Source organism: Manis javanica, chromosome 11 (genome assembly GCF_040802235.1).
Source record: "Manis javanica isolate MJ-LG chromosome 11, MJ_LKY, whole genome shotgun sequence".
In the NCBI taxonomy this organism is placed as follows: domain Eukaryota; kingdom Metazoa; phylum Chordata; class Mammalia; order Pholidota; family Manidae; genus Manis; species Manis javanica.
Window position 1 is genome coordinate 106,279,903 of NC_133166.1, and position 27,366 is coordinate 106,307,268.

The 27,366-nt window shown below is 43.5% G+C and overlaps 1 protein-coding gene across 1 annotated transcript in view; it reads left to right on the top strand.

Moving 5' to 3' along the window:
- KIF14 (kinesin family member 14) overlaps positions 1-17,673 on the top strand; it is a 52,125-nt gene extending 34,452 nt beyond the window's left edge. The window contains exons 23-30 of the mRNA XM_073217192.1: positions 2,981-3,075; positions 5,613-5,837; positions 6,006-6,190; positions 12,879-13,037; positions 13,554-13,676; positions 14,476-14,562; positions 15,336-15,474; positions 15,834-17,673. Of these exons, the coding sequence (XP_073073293.1) occupies positions 2,981-3,075; positions 5,613-5,837; positions 6,006-6,190; positions 12,879-13,037; positions 13,554-13,676; positions 14,476-14,562; positions 15,336-15,474; positions 15,834-16,207 (1,387 nt within the window). The 3' untranslated portion in view covers positions 16,208-17,673. The remainder of the gene's footprint in view (positions 1-2,980; positions 3,076-5,612; positions 5,838-6,005; positions 6,191-12,878; positions 13,038-13,553; positions 13,677-14,475; positions 14,563-15,335; positions 15,475-15,833) is intronic.
- Positions 17,674-27,366: the final 9,693 nt, after the last annotated feature.

The following is a 27,366-nucleotide window of genomic DNA, read 5'->3' on the forward strand; positions in this document are numbered from 1 at the left end:
GGGTGTGAAGAGGGTGGGTGACCTGTGCAAACCCACAGAGCCCGTGAGGGAAGAGCAGGTCCTCAAGTCCAGGTCTGAGTGACTCCAGAGGCCCTGGGTTTCTTTCTGTGGTGCCTTCCTGCCTTTCTGCTGCATGTGAAGAAACAGTGCCTTTTGGGTTCAATTCTTTTTTTTTTTTTTTTGACTTCATCACCTTCAGCTGCAGCTCAGAATCCATTTGGATTTCCTGAACTGTTTAGGTCTTTCTTATTTTGACTATGCTTATTTTAAACTCATTTATAAAATCTCAGAGGGAACTACTTTATAGCAACCTTTGCCCTGTTACGTCTGCTTTGTTACATGCCAGGGCCAAGCTGTGGAGATACAGAACAGTAAAGGATTAACAGTCTGTACATGTGTATTGCCTTATGTACACAACAACTCTATATTTCAAGCTGAAAGAAATACACAACATGTGCTTTAGACAGATTCGGAGTTCCTTGGGCACAGGGAGTGTCTCTGCACCCTCTGCAGTGTAGTGCAGTCAGAAAGTCTCAGGCTCCTATCATTGGCCTGGGTCTCAGTCTGTGCAGGGGTAGTCCCGGGGAGGTGACATTCCATCTGTAGGCTTCAGCTTTCTTACCTATAAAATGGAGGCAGTGATACGTATCTGCAGAGCTTATCACCAGGATTAAGTGAGGTCAGATATAAAGCAGCAGCTTCTCCTGCTACTTGTGTGTTGTTATGAGGATCAGAGGTAGTGTATGTAAAACTGCTGTTACAGCAGATGGCTAGTCAATACATGGCAGCTCTTACTGGGTGCTTAATATGTAATTAAGATTAAATCTTGGAATATAGAGAGGACATGATTTCTAATCGAATGCCAATAAACAGATAACGCATCTTCAGATAATTAATTTGTTGTGAGGACTTCAGTGCGGCAGACACTCCAGTGAGCTTGCAATGGCCCTTGGGTGAACTGGGTGGACAGGGCGTGGGGTGCTTAGGCCAGCCAAGAGTTTTAGCAACATCCCCAAAACTCAAACCATAATTACAGAGTTATCGGAGGGTGTCTTGTAAGTTAGATTTTAGAATTTCTGCTTTCTTAGTGTATTTTGATTAGAAATAAGTATATACTTTGTGTACTTAGAATTGTAGATCACAACATGAGCATTAATAATTAATGAACATTAAAATTTTAGCCTATTGAAAGTTGATGATTTATATCTTATTTCCTGCTGATTTCTAGGTTAATAATTAGGGGATCAACAGTTTAAATTGTTACTGAAAAAATTTCTCAATATTTTCTAAGATTTTGAAATTAGGTGTTTGCATTTGGCAAAAAATGTTTTTGAGAACTTCAGTAATTAAAAAATATATTTAAAAAAAAAGAATTGCTCTTGGTTAGAGACCTTGTATATGAAATTTCAGCCTTGTAAGAATGTTTATGACAGAATCGCAAACTCCAAGAATACCTGCAGGTAATGAAAACACTGACAGAGATTCTTAATTATGGAACTGCTCCCAGGCAATGATATGCCATGGTTATCCTGCAATAAAATAAATGGGTTTGGCTGCCTATAAATTTTGATATATACTGTTGATAGTTAAAAGTAAAACTTCCCCTGAGGTTAAGTAACAATTCTTTGAAAGGAATGTGACAAGCATTTTCTTTATTTCTGTTTAAATATTGTTTAGCTGTGATAGTATTGAAAGATTTTCCTAGTTTAGACTTACTGTAATAAAGTACCTTTTCTTTCACTTCTAAGTACAGAAAAGTGTAATTGCTGAGAATTTTTATTTCCTCTCCCTATTATCAGTCATATTTCTGTATCTTTCTTGTAGGAATTCACCGGAAAAACTTACATTTGAAACATTTAGACTGTTACAGATAGAATGCTTTTGTTTACCGATCTTTTCAAAAGGTAGTATTTTTCTTTGCGTGGCCAGTGGGACTATAGAGTTCTGTTAGGAAAAAGACTTAAAAGGGCCCCTAGATTTAGATCTAGATCATAGCTTGAGTAGTTTCACTAACGTAATGGAGGCTGAAGTTGGAGTTCAGAAAATTGATAAATGAATGGCAATGTGGGAGCACGCTGCTTTTTCCAGAAGCAGTTAGAAGGAGTCACAGCTAAGCAGCCAGTCACACTCCTTGGAGATTGGCTGTTTTTATAGGCTGAGGAAGGGGCAGCACGAAGAGCCACTGAAGACACAATCATCTCCGTCTGTTAAGGCTGCTGGTCACCAGCATGCTTTTCACGCGGTGTAGCAAAATTACTTGTGTTCACCTACCTAGATCATTTCCCTGTTTCAGATCCTTCCCAGGACACTTTGCTCAGACTGACACCCCGGCATCCTTGATTGGCACCTTAGGTCAGCCTGAAGCCAGCCCCTGCGCACCCGCTGGCCTCAGCCCCTGCCTCCCTGGTGTCCTGCACCGCAGGCCCCCTGGACCCCTTCCGGTTCTTTGCATGTGCAGTTCCTTCTTCGATCACAGGCCTTCCAACCGCCCGGGTCTGTGTCTGAAACACTTTCCCTACTTCCCGAGCCTGCTCCCTGTTTGGATAACGCTCACCCTTGGGGCAGGGCTCTGGGAGGCCCCCCGACTCCTTGCTCCAGGTCAGGTCCTTCTCCAGAGTGCACCCCAACGCTCTGTGCACTCATGACTCTCACTCTATTGTGATTATTTGCCTTATTTCTCTCTTTTCCCGTCGACCTTAAGCTCAGCTGGCCCCGAAGCCATGTTTGCTGTGTTTCACCATAGTATCCAGAGCTTGTGAATAGTGGTACTCCGTAAATATTTATTCTATTTAATTAACTAATTGTATGCTTAGAATAGTACCTGTAAATAGTAAAATTCTTGCTCAGTGAACCAAAGGAATTTGATTAACCCTTGATAAAAGTGTTTCCATGGAACACACACAAGCACGTCCATTTTCTTTAGAATGAATGTTCCTTTTACTATTCCATATAGTAAATCTTATGGTTTATCTTTTTTCAGAAGTAGGAGTTTGATGAAGAATAGAAGAATTTCTGGTTGTTTACATGACATACAAGCCCACCCAAGTCAGAATTTTCATTCTTCACATACATCAGGTAATTTTTTCACCAAATTTTCTTGTATCCTGAGGAGGAGCATCAAGTCCTGGCTTGACCACCACCTCGTTCCGTGTCCTTGTGCAAATCGTTTCATCTAGAAGTTTCCATTTATTTTGTAAAATAAGTGGACTTACGTCTTCCAAGTCTAAAATTCTATGCTGTGTGATTTATTTCCAAGCCTGTCAGTGCAGTGGCTAATTCAAATGTAGAAGACATTTATGTTCAGAAATGTAAGAACATTATTGTTTTCTTATAAGTGAAAAAAGCCAAGTGCTGAAGATTATGTATTATATACTGTCATTTGTGTGAGGAGAAAAAAGATAAATACATATATGCTTATCAATGAAGAAGATATCTCTGGAAAATTATATCATAGCTTGAAAATGCTGGTTGTCCGTGGGAGCACGGGAGGTGGGGAACAGGGCAGGAAGGAAAGTCTCCTTTTCGCTGCACCCCTTTAGTTCCTTCTGAACTTTGTACATGTATCGTCTATTCCAAAATTACTTTAAAAAATGTCTAAAAGAAAAAGTTACAGAAATTTTTCCACTGAATAATTATTTTATATGCACATTGATTATAATGTTAGTTTTCCTACAAAAAGAGGAGATACACTGCAAATTTGTATGTGTAACTACCTGTAATAATTAAAATTACTACCTGGTAACAATGGACCACTGCACAACAATTAAAAAGGACAAACAACTGATTCACACAGCAATCTGGATGAATCCCAAAAACATTATGTTCAGTGAATAAACAGTTCAGGTAATAAACAGTACAGACTGTATGAGTATTTTATATAAAGTTCAAAAACAGGCAAAACTAATCTATGGTACTGAAGCTAGACTAGTTCAGAATAGAATGGCGCAAGAGGGAATCTTCTGGAACAGGGTCTTGGAAATGGTGCATATTTTGAGCTAAGTGGGGGTTACACTGATGCACACATATGTAAAAAAATCTGTACACTTAAGATATGCATACTTTGCAGAATATAAATTATACCTTAGTAAACAAAATTTTTAAATTACTACGTAATATAGTAATCTGATAAAAGTACTAATAGATTATAAGTAGCTGTAGAAGCAGTATCTCATCTTGACTTTAAAATAAAGAAGTTAGGGTTTCCTTTTTAAATCATAAAATCATCTTTTGTGATAATCATTCTACTACTAGTTTAATTTCAGTTAGAACAAAATAGGCTCTTTGCTTGTCAGTGAAACAAAAGGCTGTTTATCTGTGGTGGTGACTTATTTAGTCAGTGTCACTGGAGAGCAGGATGTGTTACAAAAGTAATTTTTCCAGATAATTAAAGCTGTTTCTTCAAGGGTTATTTTTTAAAGGACTATTAAAAAAAATTAAGATATTAAGGGAAAGTTAGAAATATAAGAGGGTTTTGCTTGTTTCAGTTTTCAAAGAGCGATGCGGAGACCCACGTGTGTGTTCAGTATGAACCTGCTGCATGAGCAGCTGTGAGGCTGTGTAAGGAAGACCCGGCCCTGCAGACTGAGCATGGGAAGCGGGGAGGCTGCACTTCCCAGCCTTGGGGGTTCAGGCAGGCATCTTAATTTCTTACCTTAAGGGCCGTATTTCTAATAGGATTTTTGCAAGTCATTCCAAAACGTTGATGCTGGGTTTTAGAGTGCGTTCATACAGTCACCTTCCTAAACAGAGAGCATTCAGTTAGCTATCTGCGGCGACTGGAATATAGTTACCGTCATCATGACGGTGGCTGTTACCCTGTAGTGACTGAGCTTTGGGTGTTAGTCTTTCTTTTTGTCTTCCCAAATCAAGCCCTTATCTTTGTTCTAGACTCTTGGTGGTCCCTACTGTGTGCCTTTATGCTCTCTTCCTTCTAGTTTGCTGTTTCTACTTGCCTATGAATTGGATGGGAAAAATAATCCTGTTTATTAAATAAGAATCATTATTCTCATGTGTTAACGTTCCAGAATCAAGTTATTTCCAGAGGCTCCAAATGAGCTCTTTCAAGCTTCCCATTTCCTGCGGGTTTGGACAGTGCTTAGCAAGTTGTGCTGAAAGTCTGCCTCCCGGAGGTGGGGTGTGTCAGCTCCAGACTCCACTGGCATTGGCCTTTGGGTGGCAGCCTTCCGGAGAAGGAACCGTCACAGAGGAGGGCTACCGAGACAGTCCTCTCAATGTCATTTGCTCTGTGATTGCCTGCTTTTCCAGCTTAGGCATTTAATCTTCTCTGATTATGGTATTTATGTTGTATTTATATTATTCTATGTAACTGATGTTGTTTTCACCAGCTCAGCTCCTAGTTGCCCAGGTAACTTGCATTCTCCCCCATATTGCTGTCGGGGAGCTACTACCCTGTGGATCGATGCTGCCGAGAGGGCACCCGATCCATTCCTGGGACTGTATTTTCACTGTGCATTAAAGTATGTATTGAAATAAGAATAGCCTACTTTGAGTTTATTGACAAATTATTCTGTAATATGCTTGTGTTAATTCATTTATTTGGAAGTGTTGTGCCTGAGAACTAGGCTTACTCTGGCTGTTTTCTGTCCATATAGGCTTAATGGAGAAATCAAGCACTATTTGCTCAAATTCAACAGAATCATTTCTGCCTGGAATTTGCAAAGAATTGATTGGTTCATCATTGGATTTTCTTGAACAGAGTTATGATGAAGAAACGTCTATAGCTGACAGCCTGATTAGTAATTTTCTTAAAATCCATCATGGGCTATTTGCCATTTCCAAAGCTCATGAAGAACAAGATGAAGAAAGTCAGGATAACTGTAAGCAGGCTCACTGTCTTCACGGGCTCACGCGGGCGGTTGTCTCCTGTGCCTTCACTCGCAGGGGTGCTACGGGTGGCATGCCTTTTCTGACTGTTAGGTGCCCTCGTGGCCGCGGCGGGCTCCTGTTTGGAGGTTGGGCCTTCCACACGCTTCCCTCTGTTCCAGTGTTCTCTGCGGACCGGACGACCCAGGCACTCGCCATCCAGGCCACGTGTGCGTTCGAGCAGCTCGTGGTGCTTCTCCGACACTGGCTGAGCGACGCTTTGCCGGGGGCCAGCCCAGCAAACCTGGGAGATGAATTGAGACAAGAAGTCAGAAAACTGGGAGGCTACTTACAGCTGTTTGTGCAGGTAAATTGCTGTGCTGATTATCATTTGAAGAGTTCATTCATTCAGTGAGTATTTATTGACTTACTATCTGCTTCTCCCCTACAATTAGCTCTCATAGGATTTTCAGAAGTGACTTCTGTTCTGAAATCCTAAGACTGTGGATATCTGTAATTAATGTATTGAACAGCAGTTTTCTATGTGCCAGGTACTAGGAGTACTAAGGGCTTTATAAATATTAACTCAGTCAATCAATCCTCCTAACAACCCCAGAAGCAGGTACTGTTACTATCACCATTTTATAGATGGGGAAGTGGAGACACAGGCAGGGCAAGTCGCCTATCGTGCTGTATAGCCAGCAAGTGACAGAGCTTGGATTTGCGCCCGAGCCAGACTGGGCCCAGAGTCCAGGCTCTTCCCGCTCACACTCTCTGGGGCCTCAGTAAGGGCTTCTGGGAAGAAGCGCCAAGTCCTGTTCTGGCGATGGATTGTGTTTCAGTTTGTTTGCTGACACAGACCAAGGAAGTCATTTTTTTTTCTTGTTTACCTTGTATGCAGTAAGATTAGGCTTGGCTGTGAGGAAAAAGTAAAATAAAAGCCTAGTTTCGGTCCAATAAAATCTGGAGGTGGGCACGGTGGCTGTGCCCCCAAAGTCCTCCAGGTCCGGGTCCCACTGCCATTCTGCCAGAGCTAAAGCACGGCCCCTCGTGTCATGGTCCAGCCTGCGGGGGAGCTCGGAGCTCAGCGCAACAGGATGGGAGACGTGACAAAGAAGGAAGGGCCCAGGCTTTTAAGGGAACTTCCTGGGAATTTCCAAAGAACATTTCTATTGATACGTTTTTGGCCAGAACTTCATCACATGACCACATCTAGCTACAAGTATTATCGGGAAAAGTATTTTTGATTCTGGACAGCTGTGTGCCAAGCGAAAAACCAGGAGGTGTATTCCTGTGGAGGAAGTGGGGAATCGGTGCCGGAGAATACCTCGTTGTCAGCCATGGCAGGGGGCAGCTTCGTAAGGAGTCCTTACACACACGAGGGGAGGAGAAAAGAAAATACCAAAAGGAATAGGTTTCACTTTTAAAATGGGTTAATTGGGCTTCACAACAAAATGTTCTAGCCTATTTGGACAAATCTTATGTTCTGGAGCCCCAAGAAACTTTCCACATCCTATTATTATCATACAAATTCAGTTGAATCTAATACTTCCTGGGGGGCTATTTACTTGCGAGGATTTGGAAATCTTTATTTGATTGACTAATCTGACTAGTCAAATTAAAATCAAAGGTTCACTTTTAATTGCTCATTATTCTCACCCAGGTGGTCTTTCTGGGTCTCCCCAAGAATTGGTCAGGCTTTTTTCTTGGTTTTTCTGATAACCCTGTACTTCACCCATAGGACCTTTTAATATGCCATATTATTTACATCTCAATGGACAGTAAGTTCTGGGCAGGTAGAGGGACCGTGGGTGTCTTTTTTTTTCACAAGGACTTATGTCATAGGTGTTCAGTTGGATACTTGTTACTGAGTTATTAAATCATAAGGTCACACTAAATAAAGGGTCACTTGGGATACAGTTAGTGAGGGGAAATGGCTAAGAAGGGCAGACTGCAAGCGTGTGGGTGAGGTAACAGATGCAGGGGACGCACTGACAGCAGAGGGCCGTGGACATAGTGGGGGGTTGGCAGAGAGCAAAGCTGGACAGTGAGAACCTGAGGCTCTGACTGGTCTGAGCCTGGGGGAGGTTGGAGGGTGGCCTGTGGTGGAAACCAGAGTGTGAGACACTTGTGGTTGGCTGTCAGATTTAGAGGCAGTACAGGAACAGTGAAAAAACAAAACCAAAGACTTGGCTTCTGGCATCGGCAAGCCCGGGGTGTGAGCCGAGCTCCATTAGTTGTCTGTCCCTGGGCAAACTGCTCAGCTTCTTGGGTCTCCCATTTTCTCCCCTAGAAGCGAACAGAGCGGTGCTTGTCGGGCAGGGGTGGGTGCTGGGGGAATCGGATGGACTGAGTGACGGCTCTGGGCCTTTTCTTCTTGGCCGCCTCTAGGAAGAACACTTTGAATCTGACGTAGAGGCTGTGGCCTTGGTCCTTTGAGCCCCTCTCACGTACGGGAGCAAGGGCCAGAGCACCGTGGTTTGGGGAGCGGCAGGCCGCGCTCAGCAGGGACTCGGGTCAAGCTGGCGAAACCAGCTTTAGTGACATTTGCCAGGTGTGGTCTGAGAACTCCGACCGTGTAGCGATGTGATGAGCAGGTCCCCGGCCAGAGCAGGCCACCGAAGTATTCTGCAGGCGCCGCAGTCGGCGCGGAACATGAACAGGAACAGCTAAGGAGACGCCTCCCAATCCTCGTGTATGTTACTCTGGGGCCGAAGGAGCCGTTTGTTTGAAGGGTCATTTTTTCCCCACTTCCCTTCCCTCTCCTCTCTCTCCTTTTCCTTCTCTCTTGATAAAATATTTATTAACCATCTGTTAGATGGCTGTCAGGGCAGAAAAGTTCCAAGTCACCATTTTGTCCCTTTCTTTTGGCATTCGCTTACCAATTCCGCGCGCTTGCCCACGTCTCTGTCCGTGTGTAAGGTCTTGGGAGGCAGAGACTGCACCCTAGTCGCTCTGACTCCGTTAGCCGCAGGGTCTGACCGAGACTTTCAGGGAGCAGAGCCACTGTATCTGCACAATTAATTTTCTCCAGAATGTTTTTCTTGTCTGTTCTTTACCTCCCCTTGTAGCCCCATGTATCTGATATACTGGTCCATTTTTTTTTTTTTTTGAGAGGGCATCTCTCATATTTATTGATCAAATGGTTGTTGTTGTTGTTAACAACAATAAAATTCAGTATAGGGGGGTCAATGCTCAGTGCACAATCATTAATCCATCTCAAGCCTAATTCTCGTCAGTCTCCAATCTTCTGAAGCATAACGAACAAGCTCTTACATGGTGAACGAATTCTTACATAGTGAATAAGTTCTTACATGGTGAACAGTGCAAGGGCAGTCATCACAGAAACTTTCGGTTTTGATCACGCATCATGAACTATAAACAATCAGGTCAAATATGAATCTTCGTTTGATTTTTATACTTGATTTATATGTGGATCCCACATTTCTCCCTTTATTATTATTATTATTATTTTTATTTTTAATAAAATGCTGAAGTGGTAGGTAGATGCAAGATAAAGGTAGAAAACATAGTTTAGTGTTGTAAGAGAGCAATTGTAGATGATCAGGTGTGTGCCTGTAGACTATGTGCTAATCCAAGCTAGACAAGGGCAATAAAACATCCACGGATGCAGAAGCTTTCTCTCAAAACAGGGGGGGGGTGAGGTTCTAAGCTTCACCACTGTTGTTCCCCAATTTCTCACCTGATGGCCCCCCCTGCGACTGTGCCTGTCTTAGGTTGTTCCTCCCTTGAGGAATCTTACCCGTCTCTGGCTAACCAGTCATCTTCCGGGGCCATACAGGGAAATGTAAAGTTGGTAAGTGAGAGAGAAGCTATATTGTTTGAAAAGGTTAGCTTTTTACTTCTTTGCAGATTTATGCCCTGTGGCTTCTATGCCCAGCACTTGTCTCGAGGTATCTTTACCACCTGGAGGAATTATGATACTCGGTAAATTCGATATGAGGCACGAATTCTATTTAAGGGTTGTAATTAGGAAGGAAGAAGAAAAGCTATAGAGGTAGCAGACGGAAGAAAACATGGGAGGATTATTTCTTTGACATATCTTCTTGTAGAGTACCTTAAGCATGTATAGGTTTTAAACTACCAACTAACTTGCGCACACATATTAACATAATAGGAATACAGTGACATAAACAAAGCAAATCTATAATTACCAGCCATCTCCAGTGAAGCCAAGAAAACCATTTAGGCACCCTAGGCATTTGTGAATATTTGTCTATGATGTGATGGATATTGTCCAACTGTACTTGAACAGTCTGAGAGAAATCAGACAAAGCAACCTATTTCTGGGATCTGTTCACATCCCATATGTTCTTTTAACCGTAGATAGTCTATAGTCGTAAGATTTTGGAGTGCTACACCTTGCACCCCTCCCAACTCCTGGTTGAGTTCCAACAGTACAGATCCGGTCAAATTCGTTGTCTCACTGTATGCACATGCCAGCCTAGACATCTCCCTCCTCATTCCTATGGCAAGTCCAGGAGACGGTGGGCTGGATGCAGCCACAACCGCAGCATTGTCCGGATCCCTGTGGAGGCTTTTTGATGATCATCCCCCGGCACGAGTCCCCCAGAGAGTGCTGATGCCGGAAGCTCCTCCTCATATCGTATCTTAGTTCATTTTCTGGGTAGCCAAGCTAGGCCTTGATCTTCTGCATAAAAACAAACAGACCCTTTGCCCACACTTTGACATGCCCTCTATACCACTGTGCAGAACTCATTGGAGGTCAGCACACAGGAACTGCTTTTTTTTTTAAAATTTTTATTTAATTTTTATTTTTTTTAATTTTTATTAAGAGAAAGGAATAATATCAGAAAAGGGTACCTCCATAGCTGATCATCTGACACCCTTTAAGTGATCAACATTAAGGATATTTAAAGCATGCGTTGATCTTTGATTTACCAATAGTTTTATCCTATCAAGGAGTAATCCCCCTTTTCTTTCTTTCTTTCTTTCTTTTTTTTTTTAATCTTTAATCTACACTTACATGAAGAATACTATGTTTACTATGCTCTCCCCTATACCAGATCCCCCCTAAAAACCACATTACAGTCACTGTCCATGAGCATAGCAAAATGTTGTAGAATCACTACTTGTCCTCTCTGTGTTATACAGCCATCCCTCCCCTTTCTCCCTCCCCCCATGCATGCTAATCTTAATATCCCCTTTCTTCTCCCCCCCCCTTATCCCTCCCTGCCCACCCATCCTCCCCAGTCCCTTTCCCTTTGGTACCTGTTAGTCCATTTTTGGGTTCTGTAATTCTGCTGCTGTTTTGTACCTTCAATTTTTCCTTTGTTCCTATACTCCTCAGATGAGTGAAGTCATTTGGTATTTCTCTTTCTCCGCTTGGCTTATTTCACTGAGCATAATACCCTCCAGCTCCATCCATGTTGCTGCAAATGGTAGGATTTTCTCTCTTCTTATGGCTGAGTAGTATTCCATTGTGTATATGTACCACATCTTCTTTATCCATTCATCTACCGATGGACATTTAGGTTGCTTCCAATTCTTGGCTATTGTAAATAGTGCTGCGATAAACAAAGGGGTGCATCTGTCTTTCTCAAACTTGATTGCTGCGTTCCTAGGGTAAATTCCTAGGAGTGGAATTCCTGGGTCAAATGGTAGGTCTGTTTTGAGCATTTTGATGAACCTCCATACTGCTTTCCACAATGGTTGAACTAGCTTACATTCCCACCAGCAGTGTAGGAGGGTTCCCCTTTCTCCACAGCCTCGCCAACATTTGTTGTTGTTTGTCTTTTGGATGGCAGCCATCCTTACTGGTGTGAGGTAATACATCATTGTAGTTTTAATTTGCATTTCTCTGATAATTAGCGATGTGGAGCATCTTTTCATGTGTCTGTTGGCCATCTGTATTTCTTTTTTAGAGAACTGTCTGTTCAGTGCCTCTGCCCATTTTTTAATTGGGTTATTTGTTTTTTGTTTGTTGAGGCCTGTGAGCTCTTTATATATTCTGGACGTCAAGCCTTTATCGGATCTGTCATTTTCAAATATATTCTCCCATACTGTAGGGTTCCTTTTTGTTCTATTGATGGTGTTCTTTGCTGTACAGAAGCTTTTCAGCTTAATGTAGTCCCACTGTCTCATTTTTGCTGTTGTTTTCCTTGCCTGGGGAGATATGTTCAAGAAGAGGTCACTCATGTTTATGTCTAAGAGGTTTTTGCCTATGTTTTTTTCCAAGAGTTTAATGGTTTCATGACTTACATTCAGGTCTTTGATCCATTTTGAGTTTACCTTTGTGTATGGGGTTAGACAAAGGTCCAGTTTCATTCTCCTACATGTAGCTGTCCAGTTTTGCCAGCACCATCTGTTGAAGAGACTATCATTTTGCCATTGTATGTCCATGGCTCCTTTATCAAATATTAATTGACCATATATGTTTGGGTTAATTTCTGGAGTCTCTAATGTGTTCCACTGGTCTGTGGCTCTGTTCTTGTGCCAGTACCAAATTGTCTTGATTACTATGGCTTTGGAGTAGAGCTTGAAGTTGGGGAGTGAGATCCCCCCTACTTTATTCTTCTTTTTCAGGATTGCTTTGGCTATTCGGGGTCTTTGGTGTTTCCATATGAATTTTTAAATTATTTGTTCCAGTTCATTGAAGAATGTTGCTGGTAATTTGATAGGGATTGCATCAAATCTGTATATTGCTTTGGGCAGGATGGCCATTTTGACGATATTAATTCTTCCCAGCCATGAGCATGGGATGAGTTTCCATTTGTTAGTGTCCCCTTTAATTTCTCTTAAGAGTGACTTGTAGTTTTCGGAGTATAAGTCTTTCACTTCTTTGGTTAGGTTTATTCCTAGGTATTTTATTCTTTTTGATGCAATTGTGAATGGAATTGTTTTCCTGATTTCTCTTTCTATTGGTTCATTGTTAGTGTATAGGAAAGCTACGGATTTCTGTGTGTTAATTTTGTATCCTGCAATTTTGCTGTATTCCGATATCAGTTCTAGTAGTTTTGGAGTGGAGTCTTTAGGGTTTTTTATGTATATACTGGTCCATTTTTATCTAACAGGGTTGCTGCTCGGATATTTCATCAATGGTAAAAGAGGCTCAAAAGAAAGAAATCCAGATTGTACAGCAAGCTGTAAAGTATGTGGGACAGTTAGCAGTTCTCAAAGGGAGCAAGCTTCATTTTCTGGAAATCGGTGACAATACGGCTGCCAGTGTCCAGGTAATTTAGCAACATTAGTTTTCAAAAGACTTGAGGTGAGGGAACAGTAGCAATTTCTGATAATAATATCACTAAAAATGATAAGTTGTTTTTATTTTAAAATAGCTCGTACTTCCAATAACTTAGCAATAAGATTTAAAACTGTTAATCTAAGTTGGTTAAATGTGCTGGATAATTTTAGAATCCTCACAGACCATTTGGACCATTGGCTTCGTGATAGCCACCTGCTGTGGAAGGTCTGCTCAGTCGGTCACTCGTGAGGAGCCTGCAATTCCAGGGAGTTTGTATTTATTTGCTTTAGTTATTCATGCTGTTGAAAACATAGTATGACTAGAATGTTACTGTGTTCTGGCGTCCCTTCCTCTCAGACTGTTCTTATTCCAGTTTTAGTCGAATTTAATAATCTTGGAATGCATTACAATCCTACCATAAGCAGATTATATAACTCAAGTATTTGAGGATTTTATCAAATATTTAAATCTGAATTTGCCAGCTAATGCTTCAAACCTTTTCTAGGAGGATTTCCTGGGTGCTGTCTGTGACGGCGTGGGCTTGGGAATGAAGATGCTATTAGATTCTGGACTAGAAAAAGCAGAGGAACTCCGGCGTGAAGTCTTCCAGCAGCGCACTCCGAGCCAGGTAAGGGGAGAAAGGGTGTGCTGTGTAGCGCTGGGTAGTGTGTATGGTCGGTTTTTAAAAGTAGTTTAGCTCAGTGAATTAGATTTTTATGAATTTATGTATTTTCATGTATCGAATTACTTTTTATTCAAAAGGCTGATGCTGTCGTCCTGTCACCGTGGCATTTTCCCCAGCTCCCCCGGGGTTTCCGCAGCCTCTGTTATCACCACTGGTTTGCCAGACCTGCCATGGCTGCTGTCGGCGAGAAGCAGGCGCGGCGGCGCTCCGGGGCCGAGTGGAGCGAGGCGGGCACGTGGCTCCGGGGCCGAGTGGAGCGAGGCGGGCACCTGGCCGCTCACTTCCGCTTGCCGCCTCCCGCCTCTCTCTAGGCTCTACTTCTCCACTTAATGGAAACTACCGTTTATTGATCCAGTATCTTGAACTAGGTATTTTGCCAGGACATTCACGTCAATTACTTCATATCAAGATATAGAACCAATGAAGATTGAGTGACTTCCTACAATATGCCTCCTCCCCGCTCCCCCGGCAACTGACGTTCAAGCATAAAACCTGTGCTGTTTTCGGGGAGGCACGTGGGGAAAGGCTGGGTTTTGACGTTGGAAGACCTGTGTTTACAGCCTGGCCCTGTCACTTCCAGCCGTCGCTGATCAAGTCACTCACTGCTCTGGACCCTCTTTCTTCACCGGCAGTCTTTTAACTTTCTAGACTTGAACTCTTTTCCCGATCTGATCCCATAGAGTTCTAGGACTTTTATGCCTCTAATTATTTGTATAATAAAATATTTGTGCATTCTGCACAGGCCACCACACAGATGAAGACCCTCGCCGTGGGACTGATCGGGGCTCTCGAAAACATCTTTGCTGAATGTAAAACAGTAAAAGAAACTGTAAGTTGCTTTTATGTTGAAGTTGGTTTGGTGTATTTTTATCATTTCACTTTGTTTAAGTACAGATACAGTATGTTTATTTCAGGTTTTAATCCTTAGCTAGATAATTCCTTTGTGCATCTTTATTTGAAGCATGTATAATAATAGCTCTTGAGCTGCTTCCTCTTGAATATCATAACTTACCAGTTTTAGTAATGGATAAGATACTGCATAGGAATTGATTAATATTAATGTATTTTATCTGTTTTTACTGCTACTGGTTTATTAACTCAGCTTTTGCTGGGATAGTCATTATAGGCTAAAAAATTGTGTTTAATAATCAGTATACTCAGTATTTTAAATACAGGTGAATTAGACAAATTATTTTATTCCCATGTCACAGGTAAATGGAAAAAAGAAACTGAGTATATAGTCAGTGTCTTTCCTTTAAAAAGGAAAGAACATTTTATAGCTTAAAATTATTTAAATAAAATTAAAAGAAGATATAAAGTTGAACTCTTAAATATTAAATAAATTTATCTTTATGATATTGTGTTGTTTTTTTTTATTCCCATGTAATAGGATAATTGGACTTTGATTTTAAATTCTTTTGTAAACAGTAATTGGTAATAATATTTGTCTTTCTTGTAGAAATAAAGTTAAGCAGTGATGAAGAAATTAAGCTCATTTTCTTTCTTGAAGATAATATTCTGACAATTAGAATTATACTGATTACGCCTCACTTCCATGTAGCCTATTATGTATTTTTTTAAATATTAACTTTATTTATACAGCAGAGTTTCAGAATTCAAGTACAAGAAGAAGATTCTGGATACCAAGATTTGAAGAAGATGGTTAACCTTGCACCAGAATTCTTGAAGTTAAAACATTGCCTGGAGCAAACCATTCATGTTATCATTTCTGCACTGAGAGGTATATATGCCAAATGAAATTTCTAGTTAATGAGGATTTTATAGATTGACTCTCAGACATCTTTTCATTTCTAGTCTAAGTCATCAACTAAAGCCTAATTAATGCTCCTTCACTGACATTAATTACCAGTATAGAAATTGTTGTGATTGAATTCCCACTTAATATTTATAAGTATTTCTACCAAAATAATCAGATTTCACATTATTAGACAACCAGGTGCTTATTTAGCAGATAAGCTGAATAATCTTAAGTAGTTTGGAACTATCTTGATAGGGTCACTTTGACTGACAAGACATCTAGAGTCAGTAATAAATACCTGATGATAAATGGGAAGGTTAACCTTTTCATCTCCTTGCCAGGATGCCACAGCGACATAAATCTTCTCAAGACTTGTGCTGACAGTCTTTGCAGCGTGGCCAGGGACTTGCACAGCGACCTGAGTGCGCACTCTGTCGGTGGCTGTGAGCAGAGAACGCCTCGGGGCGGCCACAGGGACCTCGACTCTCTGGTCCAGGCGCTCCTCCTGTGTTTTGACTCTGAAGAGAGACCTGATTTGTTGAAACCCTGGGAAGCTTGTAATCAGAGCACGAGAGAAGGGGGACAGCAATCTAAGTCAAGCAGGACTGACGCCGGTAGGAGTGACAAGGGAGCAAAGCACATCCACGGACTCCATGGCTCAGCCGCAGCCGTGGTCCCCGAGGGGTGCGTGCCCAGTAGGATCCAGTGGGTGTGAACTGTGACGTGCAGGCACTGTATGACCACACACAGCAGCAACGACATGGGGCAGGCGACATCCTTACACGCAGGAGCCCATGAAGAGCAAGAAATCTGCGTGAAGATTTCAAGGGCGTCCTGGCCGTGGCCGTGGCCTTGCCCTGGGTGTGGACGATACGAGCGCCGTGGGATCCTACTTCAGGACGCCTCGTGTGCACTCGGCAGTTTCTCAGTGGACGATCTTAGATAGGTATTTGCTGTATTGGCGCATTGTGGCAGCAGAATGAAATTAGGACTTTAAATACAAGTAAATGGTCATTTCTCTAGTTTCTCATTGCCTTGGATTTTAAATGTGTGTGTTTACACCGATATGCTGTATCTACTTGGCTCTTCAGCCTGTTAGAAAACGGTTATTATGATTTTGATAAGTTGTTTTCTCAGGAGTGGAAACCGGAACGATCAGTCACCTTGGTGTGTGAGCCTCCTTTCCTCTCTAAGTAGCCCTGGTGAGGTTTATGGTGAAGTTACCAATAAAGGTTTAACTAAGGCAGCTGAACTTGCATTGTTAAATCCCAAACTTTCGTTGGGTTAACTGGTTGCCATTTTGAATAGTGTGCTCAAGGGCATAGTTTCCTGTTTCTTTCCAAATTCTAAGTGGCTACTGAAATATAGTATAATTATATATTAATATGGTTTTCTTTTACAAATGATTTGCTTTATTATCTCTGCTCCATCATGGGGCTGTATAATTTAAAAACCAAGTAAATGTTGCCAGAATCACACAGATCGGGTGGGGTTGGGAAATCGGGCTGGACATTTTCTTAATAATGCTTGTTTTGTTAAAGCTGTAATGCAGGAGTTTGTACATAATTTGATAAAGATTAAAGAGCCTTATATATCACAATTTAAAAGCCTTTATCCACAATCAAATAATAAAGTAATATTCTACTCATGAGATCTTCCGCAAAGGAACTAGTTTGACCTTTGACCTCACACACGTGTAATTTGAAACGGTACCTGGCGGTTCCACATGGATGCTGTGCAGTGTAGCAGATTTGTTTTCTTTTTTTTTCTTTTCTTTTTGACATTTGAGCTTGTATTCTTCCTAAAGTTCTACATGTATTTTTCACAGTCAATGCTCTGCCAAGTGGCACTTTTGCTACCAAGGTTTATGAAGCGTAAATGGACATCTGAGAACTTCTCCTAAAGGTTGTACTTCTTTGAAGAACTTGTAAAGTACCATGTGGTAGTGTTTTCACCTTAATGTTTGGTATTTAATCTTTACTTTCTGCTTCCTAAGCTCATACGTCATTAGTCAGAAATCTTTTAGTGTCTTTGTAAAATTCTGTATATATATATTATATATATTTATACTACTTTGTTATACAGTATTTGGTGAAAAATATATTTGCTATTAGAATCAACTGTACTAATAAAAAATAAAAGAAATGCCTTTAATAAATCCTGTCAGCAGCTTCAGAATTGTCTCTTGGTCTAAGGTTTTTTTATTTTATTGATTTTGTTCATATACTTATTCCTCCCTCAAAATTACTGTAATAGCTTTGCCTTGGTGATAGCTATACAAGTGTTACAAATCAAACATGATTAGGAAACATTAAATATTAATATTATTATGATGACTTCTTAGGTATTTTGTAAACATGGCCTTTTTTCAGTTGTGTCTGGAGTAGATTTATCCCCATGTGCTGGAGTAGAAAGAGCGAGAGCTTTGGAGTTTGACCCACTTTCACACATCTGGAGAGAATCCCCACCAGGCTCCTCTACCTCTGTGGACGTGGACTGGGTGCTTATTTCCTCGTCTGCAGACGGAGAAGCAGTACCCACCTTGTGGGCTGTCCGAACATGAGTGGGAAAAGCACGGGAATAACTCCTGGCAAGTAGATGGTTGGTAAATGTTAGCGTCTCTTCCTCCCCATTATGAGCTGCAAAACCCTTGTCCTTGCACACACACGATCCTGCTTGGTGCAAAGCTCTGTCATTCAGAACATTCCCAAGGTACTAAATCTACTGCAGTCCTCTCAACGCGGCATCTGTGAAAATAACATGGCATTGGTTTCCATGGAAACCAAGAGAACCGCGCCTCCTGCCCTTGAGGAAGGCATAGTGTGGTGACGGTGTGTCCTTCACGAGGCCCGCCTGGAATTTTTAGCAAAATATGGTTCAGTTTAGTTAACTAATTAGCAGTGCCTAACTCAATGCCAATAACTATTTTGAGGTTCTACCTAAATATGGAAGGTAAGAATTCATTTATCACAGATGAGGGGGAAAGGTCACTAATTCATTCTTGAAAAGAAGGTCGATACACTCAGTTTCCTTTGCAGGACTCGGGTAGGCTTGTGCTCTGGAATTTGCAACTTAGCCATGGCATGATACAGTCAAGACTGAACTTTCTTCATCTTCCTTTATTACTAGTTCTATGGACTTTTAAGAAGTGGGGTATGGGCATCTAGTTTTAATACGGACAGCTGGTTCATCTCATTCCAACAATTAAGGGTAGGCATGCTTTTCAAAAAATTTTTTTTCATTGATGTACACCTGATAAACAATATTATGTTGGTTTCACGTATGCAACATAGTGATTCACCAGGCGTGCTTTTAGTCCAAAGTCGTAGATACGTGAAAAACAGGTTGCCTCAGATCACAGACTTGTGAAAGACCCGATTTGCTGGATCCCCTCTCACGATGTCACACTTTCTCAGTGTAAAGTGTAAAGACCTTCAAACACACTACGCTGGAGCCAAGAATTACCGGAGTGTTACTGATTTATTCAGGAAAGCAGAAGTAAATGGATTAAGTAGATGGCCCCTAAAGACTGTTCACATTTCTTGCTGCCCAATGGCCCAGAGCTCAGATGATCATAGATTTTTAAGAATTAAAGAGCTATTGTCAGGAAATTCACAGGCTTTTTAAAGAATGACTCATGCTTCCATTTCTCTAATTTTCAGTGTAAACCTCGAATTTGTGCACTCTATCACATGTGTGCCCTGGGGCCTCACTGTCAAGATGAACAGACAGGGCTGTCCGCTAAGATGCAGATGAAATTTTGAACGTGGGTATCATTTCCCATGATCCTCCTTCTTTTCTGTCCTTAGGCTCCTGCTGGGGATGCTGGCAGGTGCCTTCTCCTTACTCCTCTCCCAGCAACGCCACAGCCCGCTGCCCCCACCCCACTCTGCCGAAACCACTCTTGCTAAGGTCATCAGCGATCTCATTTTTGAACCCAAAGCGGTTTCTCAGTTGTTCTCTTGATTGCTCCCTTTCTTTAGAAATTCTTTCCTCCCGTGTCTCCCACAACATCAAATGTCTGGTTCTTCTGCCTTTCTGCTCTCCCCTCATCTCCATGCATGTCCCGTCTCCCACCTAGTCTTTGAAATGTTGGTCACCAAAGATCCTGTGCCCAGTGACCTTTTCCAAGTCGGCTTCTCCCTGAGGACAACGGCTGAATGGCATGGCTGTTGAGGGCATGGCTTCCAGGGGCCTTGCCAGTCAGTCCCCACCTTCCTGCCGCCTTCCTTAACGCAAGCAGGAGGTACGTGATGAGCTTAAGATCTTTGCCCCAGAGGACTTAGTGGGTGGTGGCACTTTCCACAAACAGAAGAACCACAGGAAGAATAACACGCATGCTTTGTTTTATTACACTTGACATTATTGCCCTTCACAGATACAGCATTTTTTTACAAATTGAAGGTTTGTGCAACCCTGCATCGAGCATCCTAGCACCACTTTTCCAACAGCATCTCCTTCATGTCCCTCTGTCAACTTTTGGTAGTTCTTGCCATATTTAAAACTTTTTCATTACTGTTTTGTAATGGTGATCCATGATCAGTGATTATGAATCCCCGAAAGCTCAGAAGACAGTGTTTTTTTTAGCTATATAGTATTTTTAAACTAAGGTAGGTACATTGTCTTTAGACATAATACTATTTATTATTACACACTTGATAGGTCACAGTAGGTGTAAACACTTACAGGCATGGGGGAGCCCAGACATTCATTGAGTCACTTGACTGCCGCATTTGCTTTATTGCGGTACCTGGAGCCCAAACCTGCAGTGTCTCCAGAGCTTGCCTGTGGACATACAGGGTGAGGGTTGAATTTTTTAGGTACATTTAAATTTAAGGTGCATGTAGTACCACTAGGAAAAGTTGGATAAGACAGCCCAAGAGAAGGAAATGTAAATTTAAGAGCATCAGCCCGTAAGTGGTGGTTAAAATTGCTCCCTCTTGAGTTCTCGTGCTTCAGGGGTCCCGCGCTGCGTACTGGGGCGCTGCTGTTCTCTCCCAGACCTCATAGCCGCGGCCCTGTCAGGTGGGTCCCATTTCAAAAATGAGGGGATGGTTTCTACCCCAACAGACGCGTTTGTCTCGGCCTTCAGCCCCCAGCCCCGGAGCTCACCTACCCCTCCCTGCCGAGGGCACGCGGGTTCTTTGCGGGTCTGCTCTCTGCTCGGGGGCGGGGGGGTCTCATGGTCTCTGTATTTTGGTTTGGGACTTAGCTCAAGCTCAACTTTCAGGATGTGGAAGGGGCTCTTCTTGCATCGTTTTTCCTCCAGATTTTGCAAGTCATGTCTGTTCCTGATTTCCTCTAGCCCCCCAGGCTGGCATATCCACGCCCCTGCAGCGGGACCATGTTCTCGCCTTCCCCGCAAGCCCTCTGCCCACGGGCGGCGCCCACCGGCCCCAGCGGAGCCTCCCATCCCGACCTCCGCGGTCCCTCCGGGTTGCAGCGCAGAACCTCTGCTTCCGAGAGCGTTCCACATGGCACCTTCCGTACCTCCAGGTGGCCCCGGCGGGAGACCCTTGAGGGGTCTGAGATGAGCCTCCTCACCTGTTACTCCTCGGGAATAGAAGGAAGACAGGCCCCTCGGAGCTCCTAGACTTGAACTCCTAGTCTTTTCCTACTTTCTTCTCTGAAACCAGGCCCTTGCCCCCTGCGACATAATTGAGAAGTCACAAGCTAGTTCAAATGGACAATGAAGGAACTTAAGTATGATGAAAGAAGACTGTCCCAAACCTAGTCTAGGGCCAACTTTCTTCCATGAAGCAATTCACGACCTCCACCTGGGAGGGAATTCACTTTCCTGATAAAATGCTTGTGCAATGTTCAGCTGGAACAAAATGGGATTATGAACTTCTGGGACACTAGTGACCAAACACTCTAACTAGACTTTTATTTTGCAAAACCCAGTGACCCTCTGACCACCCTCATTCCTACAAACTCTCTTCATCTAAAAGGACTCTGAGCTGACCTACTCAAAAGCCTCTTTGCTGGCAGCAACTTTGAAATCAAAGTGAGGCATGCTTATTCAATTTGAGATGTTGCTTTGACATTGCAAGGGGTTCTGGGTGACAACTGAAAACACGAGGTGGGGAGAAGCTAAAATGGACACGAGAAGTCTGGAGCAGAGCCCCTGCTGCTCAAACAGCTGGAGGAGTGGCAGGAAGAGATGGAGAGCCGGAAGGGACACACACCTGTAGCAACACCACCAGGGAGGGGCACAGGGCAGTGGTACCCAGCGGCTGGCACATGGGAACCTCAGGCCAGCCAGACGGGGGCTTGAGTTCCTGGCAGGACCAAACCACCATCTCTCAATTCTGAATCCACTGTTTTTCACACCTTTTTAACCCAGAAAAAGCCTTCTGAGTTCTTAAAACCTCTGGTGACTTACCAGCCTGGTTCAGTCTGGAAGGTCCAGGGGGCATCATCACATTGCCCTCTCTTGGCATCACACATCAGTGGCATTTACCTTCTGGCTGTAGGCCTTCCCTAACAATCATTTTTTATGGTTACTGACACTAACTTTATTGGACACTTACACTGAGCTCAGTGTTTCACAAGCATGATCTCATTTAACATTCCCAGTAAAAGATACATGGCATTAATGCTACTGCTTTACAGATAACAAAATTAAGGCTCAGAGATGTTAAGTAATTAGCACAAGATCACACAGCTCAGGAGGCACAAGGACTGGAACTCTGGTCTGCTGATCACTGAAGTCTGTGTTCTCTGCCTCTTTCCACCTGATATTGCCACTGTTTACCATTTACATTATGTTCAAGCCTGGCTCCTGTCCCCTCCCCTATCCCAATTACATTTTAGAAGGAGGAGTACAGTTTTGCAGAACCCTTAAAATAACACGACAGTTTAGTGCTAGTCTGAAATTTTTGCCTATGTAGAGATCTCTCCTTTTTCATTTCTCAGTGCCCACACCCTCCTAACCCCGTGGGACCTCGTGTCCCCAGTTCCTCATCAGGCCAAGGGACTGCGGAACGTAGACAGCATTTCCGCTGCCAGGTCCACACAAGCCCAGAATCTGTGACCGGAAACTTGCCAAGAGCTTACGAGGTCAGGCGATGCCCGCACGGCTCCGAGAGTGGGAAATTCCCCTGGAAGCAAAATAAAAAGTAGACAGCAAGGGAGGGCAGAGGGCAGCTGGGCAGAGCTCGCTAGGAGGCCGGAGCCGGGGCCGTGCTGGTGCGGAGGGAGACAAGGGCGTGCGTCCAGGAAATATTCAGGAGGGAAACTGGGCGCGACCTGGTGAGAGGGGGGCCAAGAAAGATGGGGCGGGGAGAGGGGGCCCGGGGCGGGGGGCGCCGCCCTGTGGGGCTCCCGTCTCCACGCTGCGGGGTGTCCCGTCCTTGTTCACAGAGACCTTGTCCCTCCAGTGAGTAGACATGTTCCTGGGAGGAGGCCAAGGAGCCGTTTAGTTCCCGGGAAGCTCACTGACGCAAGGAGTCCTCTCCCCCCATTTATGGAACAAACAAAACCTGTAGAGGATTTGAACCCGCAGGGAGAACTCACTGGAACTAGGCTGCGAGGACAGGTTTATAAACTCCAAACAGCACACTTCATAGATGTTGGTGGGGGGGACAGAGGGGGAGGGGAGAGCTGGATGATGGAGGGAAGGACGGGCGGCAGGAGGATGTGGGGACCTGCGCACGTGTGGCCGGCCACGGGGGACCCGGGGGCCGGTGCGCAGACGGACGGCGACAGGAGCTCCCTGCGGTGGTCCCCAGACCAAGCGGTGTATACACACCTGCTCATTTCCTCACCTAACGACCCTCTGTGGGAGATGCTGTTGCCCATCCCCACAGGCCTGGTTAGAGACACCCAGGCTGGGGTGGGGGTGTGAACGATTCTGTGAGGGTTCACGTGGGCAGTAAGGGGAAGCCAGCTGAAAAGCCACGTCTGTCTGAGGATTCTGGGTCTCCATGCTGACTGACGCAGTGCCTGCCACTCCCAGACTCAACTCCTTGAGTTCCACTGAGTCTATAATTAGCAAGGAATTTTTTTTTCTTTTAAAGACTGTAGGTGGCAGGACTGCTTTATCTCCGTGCGGGAAGCTGTCTTTCTGGGCCCCCCTAAGTAGCTGCTTGTGGAAAAACATCATGAAGTCACGAACTTTAAGACGTTCATGTCTTAGATGTCTTCTTATTCTTGAATGTCATACTTTTATTATCTGCCCTAGGCATGACACCTGGGCAGGTGGTAACCTGCTGTGCTCAATTTTCTTTAAACCAACTTTTTAATCAAAGCATAACAAATGCCTAAGATGCACATATCATGTGGCCTGCAAGAATTGCCACTATGTGAACGAACCTATCAAGGTAGCGCCTGTTAGCTACCTGGATAAAGAAACAGATCGGTACAGACCCGCGGAATCCCCCTCATGCCTGCTTAGTCATTGCCCCCGAAAGTTGGCCCCTACCCTGGCATCTAACCCCTTCATTAGTTGTGCCTGTTTTTGAGCTTATATAAGTGGAATTCTACCTATGCATTCTTTTGGTCTAATTTCTTTTGCTTGGTTGTATCTGTGCGGTTTATGATGTAGTGTATAGCAGCCATTCATTCATTCTCATTGCTGTATAGTACTCCACCATATGACTGACTATATCACAATTTATTTACCCACCTGTGGAAAAATTGCATACTGACCACCCTCCCTGGATCCATACTAGTTATGTTCTCCTAGTTGTGTTAATACTAGTTATGTTATCCTAGTCCTGTTATTTTTCAATGCCTTTCCTCTGTGGGCTGTAGTGTGATTGCTTATCAGGTCTTTGGCCAAGAGGACATGGGGAGAAGGGGTGCAAACAGGCTTGAAAAAGCTTTGAAAACTGGGCCTGTTAGCAGTTGGGTCTCTGCCCCTGCCATGGGACAAGCATGTGCTGGCTGGTCCTAGGCAGAGAATGACCAACATATGATGCTATGCTTCCCCTCCAACATGTCAGAGCCCAGCCTGGACCAGCAGGCCACAGAATCATGAGCTATTGCTGTATGCCATGGGGACTATGTGTCCATAGCTAATGACACTCCATTCTACCATGCCATGTCTAAGCAATGGACATTTGTTTTATTCCTGGTTTGGGGTATTACAGTGAAGTTGATATGAACATTCTTAAAACCCCTTTTTGGTGCACACATCTACAGTTACCCAAATTGCTCAATATTTTAGAAATTAATAGAAGGAAGTTTCTCATGCAATTTCCTTGAACAATTTTATGATATATATTCTATACCCCAAGAGTAAAAGCAATATCTTTATGTCTTTGTTTTCATCCAAGCCTCTGGAGGGATTCATATTACTTGCAAACAAACAGTCTTCAGGCAAAAGTAGTTAAGCACAGCTTTCAACTGCATGTGCAGCCGCTTACTTGTCCTGCAAAATGAGGCCTTGTGAGGACAGTGGGAACGCGGTTTCTTGGTGGAATCCAAGCTGGGCTTCTCTTTTCCTCTGCAGCTAAACCAAACCCGCTCTGAACTTGCTCTGTCCCAGTTGGTGCCCTTGATGGGGTCATACATCACCAGCCTGCTTCCCCCGGATGCCCACTTTGGCTGCACATCGTCCAGGTGAGCAGGGGCCTTCCTAACATATTGCTCTTATACATCAACAAAGTGAATTGCAGCTCCAGGAATCTATTAGTGTAATACACCATCAGAGTGAGGCATATTGATAGAGCAGAGCTGGTCGATCTGTGAATTGTGGATATCTCGGAGTTCAGGTCAAGAGAGTAATGCAGATTTCAGGGTGGATTGATGTGGCTATGAATGGTGTTTTATGATATAAAGTTTACCTCTGATTTAGAAAGTAATTTAATGTAGGTGACAGCTTGGGTTCAGGATAAGAGAGGTCGACATGGTGGATATCTGTAGCTCTTGGAAGATGTATTTCAGGAATAAATTACTGTTCTTGATACTTTTATTTCATTTTGTGATATGTCATCGGGGGCACCAGAAAATGGGCTTGAAAGGAAAGTTTTAGACATAAAACAAAACGGGCGCATTCTGCTGCCTGCCAGGTAAATAAATATGAGGGGAGTGCAGCCCTTGAAGGCTCAGCTGCCATTCGTTCCGGTTGGTGGGAGCTGCGTTCTCAGAGGGTTTTGCTCTTGGCCTAATGTTTAAATAATGGAGCATCAGCTGCTATGCGTAAACTGTTAGCATTTTCTATAAGACTTGGGAGATCAGAAGAACTGTCACCTTTAGGCCGAGGAATAGGGGTGCAGAAAGTACAACGGCCAGATGCCAATACGTGGTTCAAATACATTAGGACCCAAGTCAGGGGACACACAGCCTTTATTGCTTAGGAGAGAGGAGGCTCTGTTCCGTCCCACAGACACACCTGACAGCATTGGACTAGACATGGAAAGAATTTTCTGGTGACTCTCCTAAGTTGTCCACTACTTTCTTAAATCTAAACACAATGATAGGCAATTCTTATTACTTACAGATTTCATCTACTCCTCATAATAGCTTCATGAGTTAGGCATTATTATTTCTAAAAGTTGAGAAAAGTGAAGCACAGAAAGGTCGAGTGACATACCCCAAGTCACACAGCTGGTAAATGAAGAAGATGATATGAACACAAGTGATCTGGTTCCAGACATTCTGCTCTTGACCACCGGGAGAACAGAGTCTCAAACCTGCTTGTACATGAGTACCACCTGGGGAGGTTTTTAAAAATATCAACATTAAGCCCTGGCTCCAGAGGTTTGTATTTAATTGGTGTGGGTTGGGGATGGTCCATAGTATGTTTTTAAAGCTTCCTAGATGTTTCTACTGTGCAGGCTAAAGTAAGAACCACTAACCCAGTACCTTTCAATAAAAGGGACTTATGATATTTCAGTGCAACTGCACCAAAAAAGAGCAGAAGTCACTGTCCAGTTAGCAGCAGAGGCACAAAGCATTCAGGGGCTGGGGGGCTGAAGAGGTGCCGCCTGGGAGGAGGGCCGAATTGCCTCACAGCTGTGCCTGCAGAGGTGCAGCCGCTGTCCTGGACGCACTCAGCATTCCCCCGTGCTGCCTACGTTAAGATGTTAGCGTGCAGCTGTCACACGGGACCTCATACAACTCATGGTCCCTTTTTAAAGTAGGAAGGTCTTGCTTTTAAACCTAACAACAATTTTCAGATGTAAAAAATAACTCCTTATCTCAAAGGCAATGGGTATCATGTTTCAGCTGAGATGCCTTTCACGGTTCATTCCAGCCGAGACAAGCAGAGCTCGTGTTCTCTCATTCCTGGCAGCTGGGGCAGAGCCTGGGCCTCGGTGAGCGCGTCCTTCCGTCTGTGTGCCCACTGGTCCCTGTGCCCCGGGACTCTTAATGCCGCCTGTGTTCTAGTGTTTACTGCCTGGCTGAGGGCTCAGGTCTGCGCTACAGGCCGAATGGGAAATGGCTCAAGACCAGCTCCTCCACACATCCATTTGGCATTTGCAATGGAAATCAGGAAACCACCATTCTTGCCAGGGCTTTTCACTTAATGAGGTATGAATTAATATTCTCACAGTGCGATGGTTTAGACTAACACATTAATGTCCTCTCATATAGGATAAGCACGTGAAATCACCTGAGGCTGACCTTTAAACTTTTACGCTAATAGGGATTGTGCAATGTTCTGGATAACACTTGATTTTAGCCCAAAGCTCTTGACGTCATTAACATTTAAATGCTGAATGAGACTATGATATTCGTATGTACAATTCTGGAAACTGAAACAGATAAGCTTTTAAAAAAGAATAAATCGAAAATGTCCATGCAATCTTAATTTCATAACAGCTGTGTGTCCTCTATTGCAGCAGGTCATAAATGCCGTGAGGATGAGGGCCAGGCCTGTAAGCGGCGAGGCTACCGGGCTCCTTAAGGTGAAGGACAACCTCA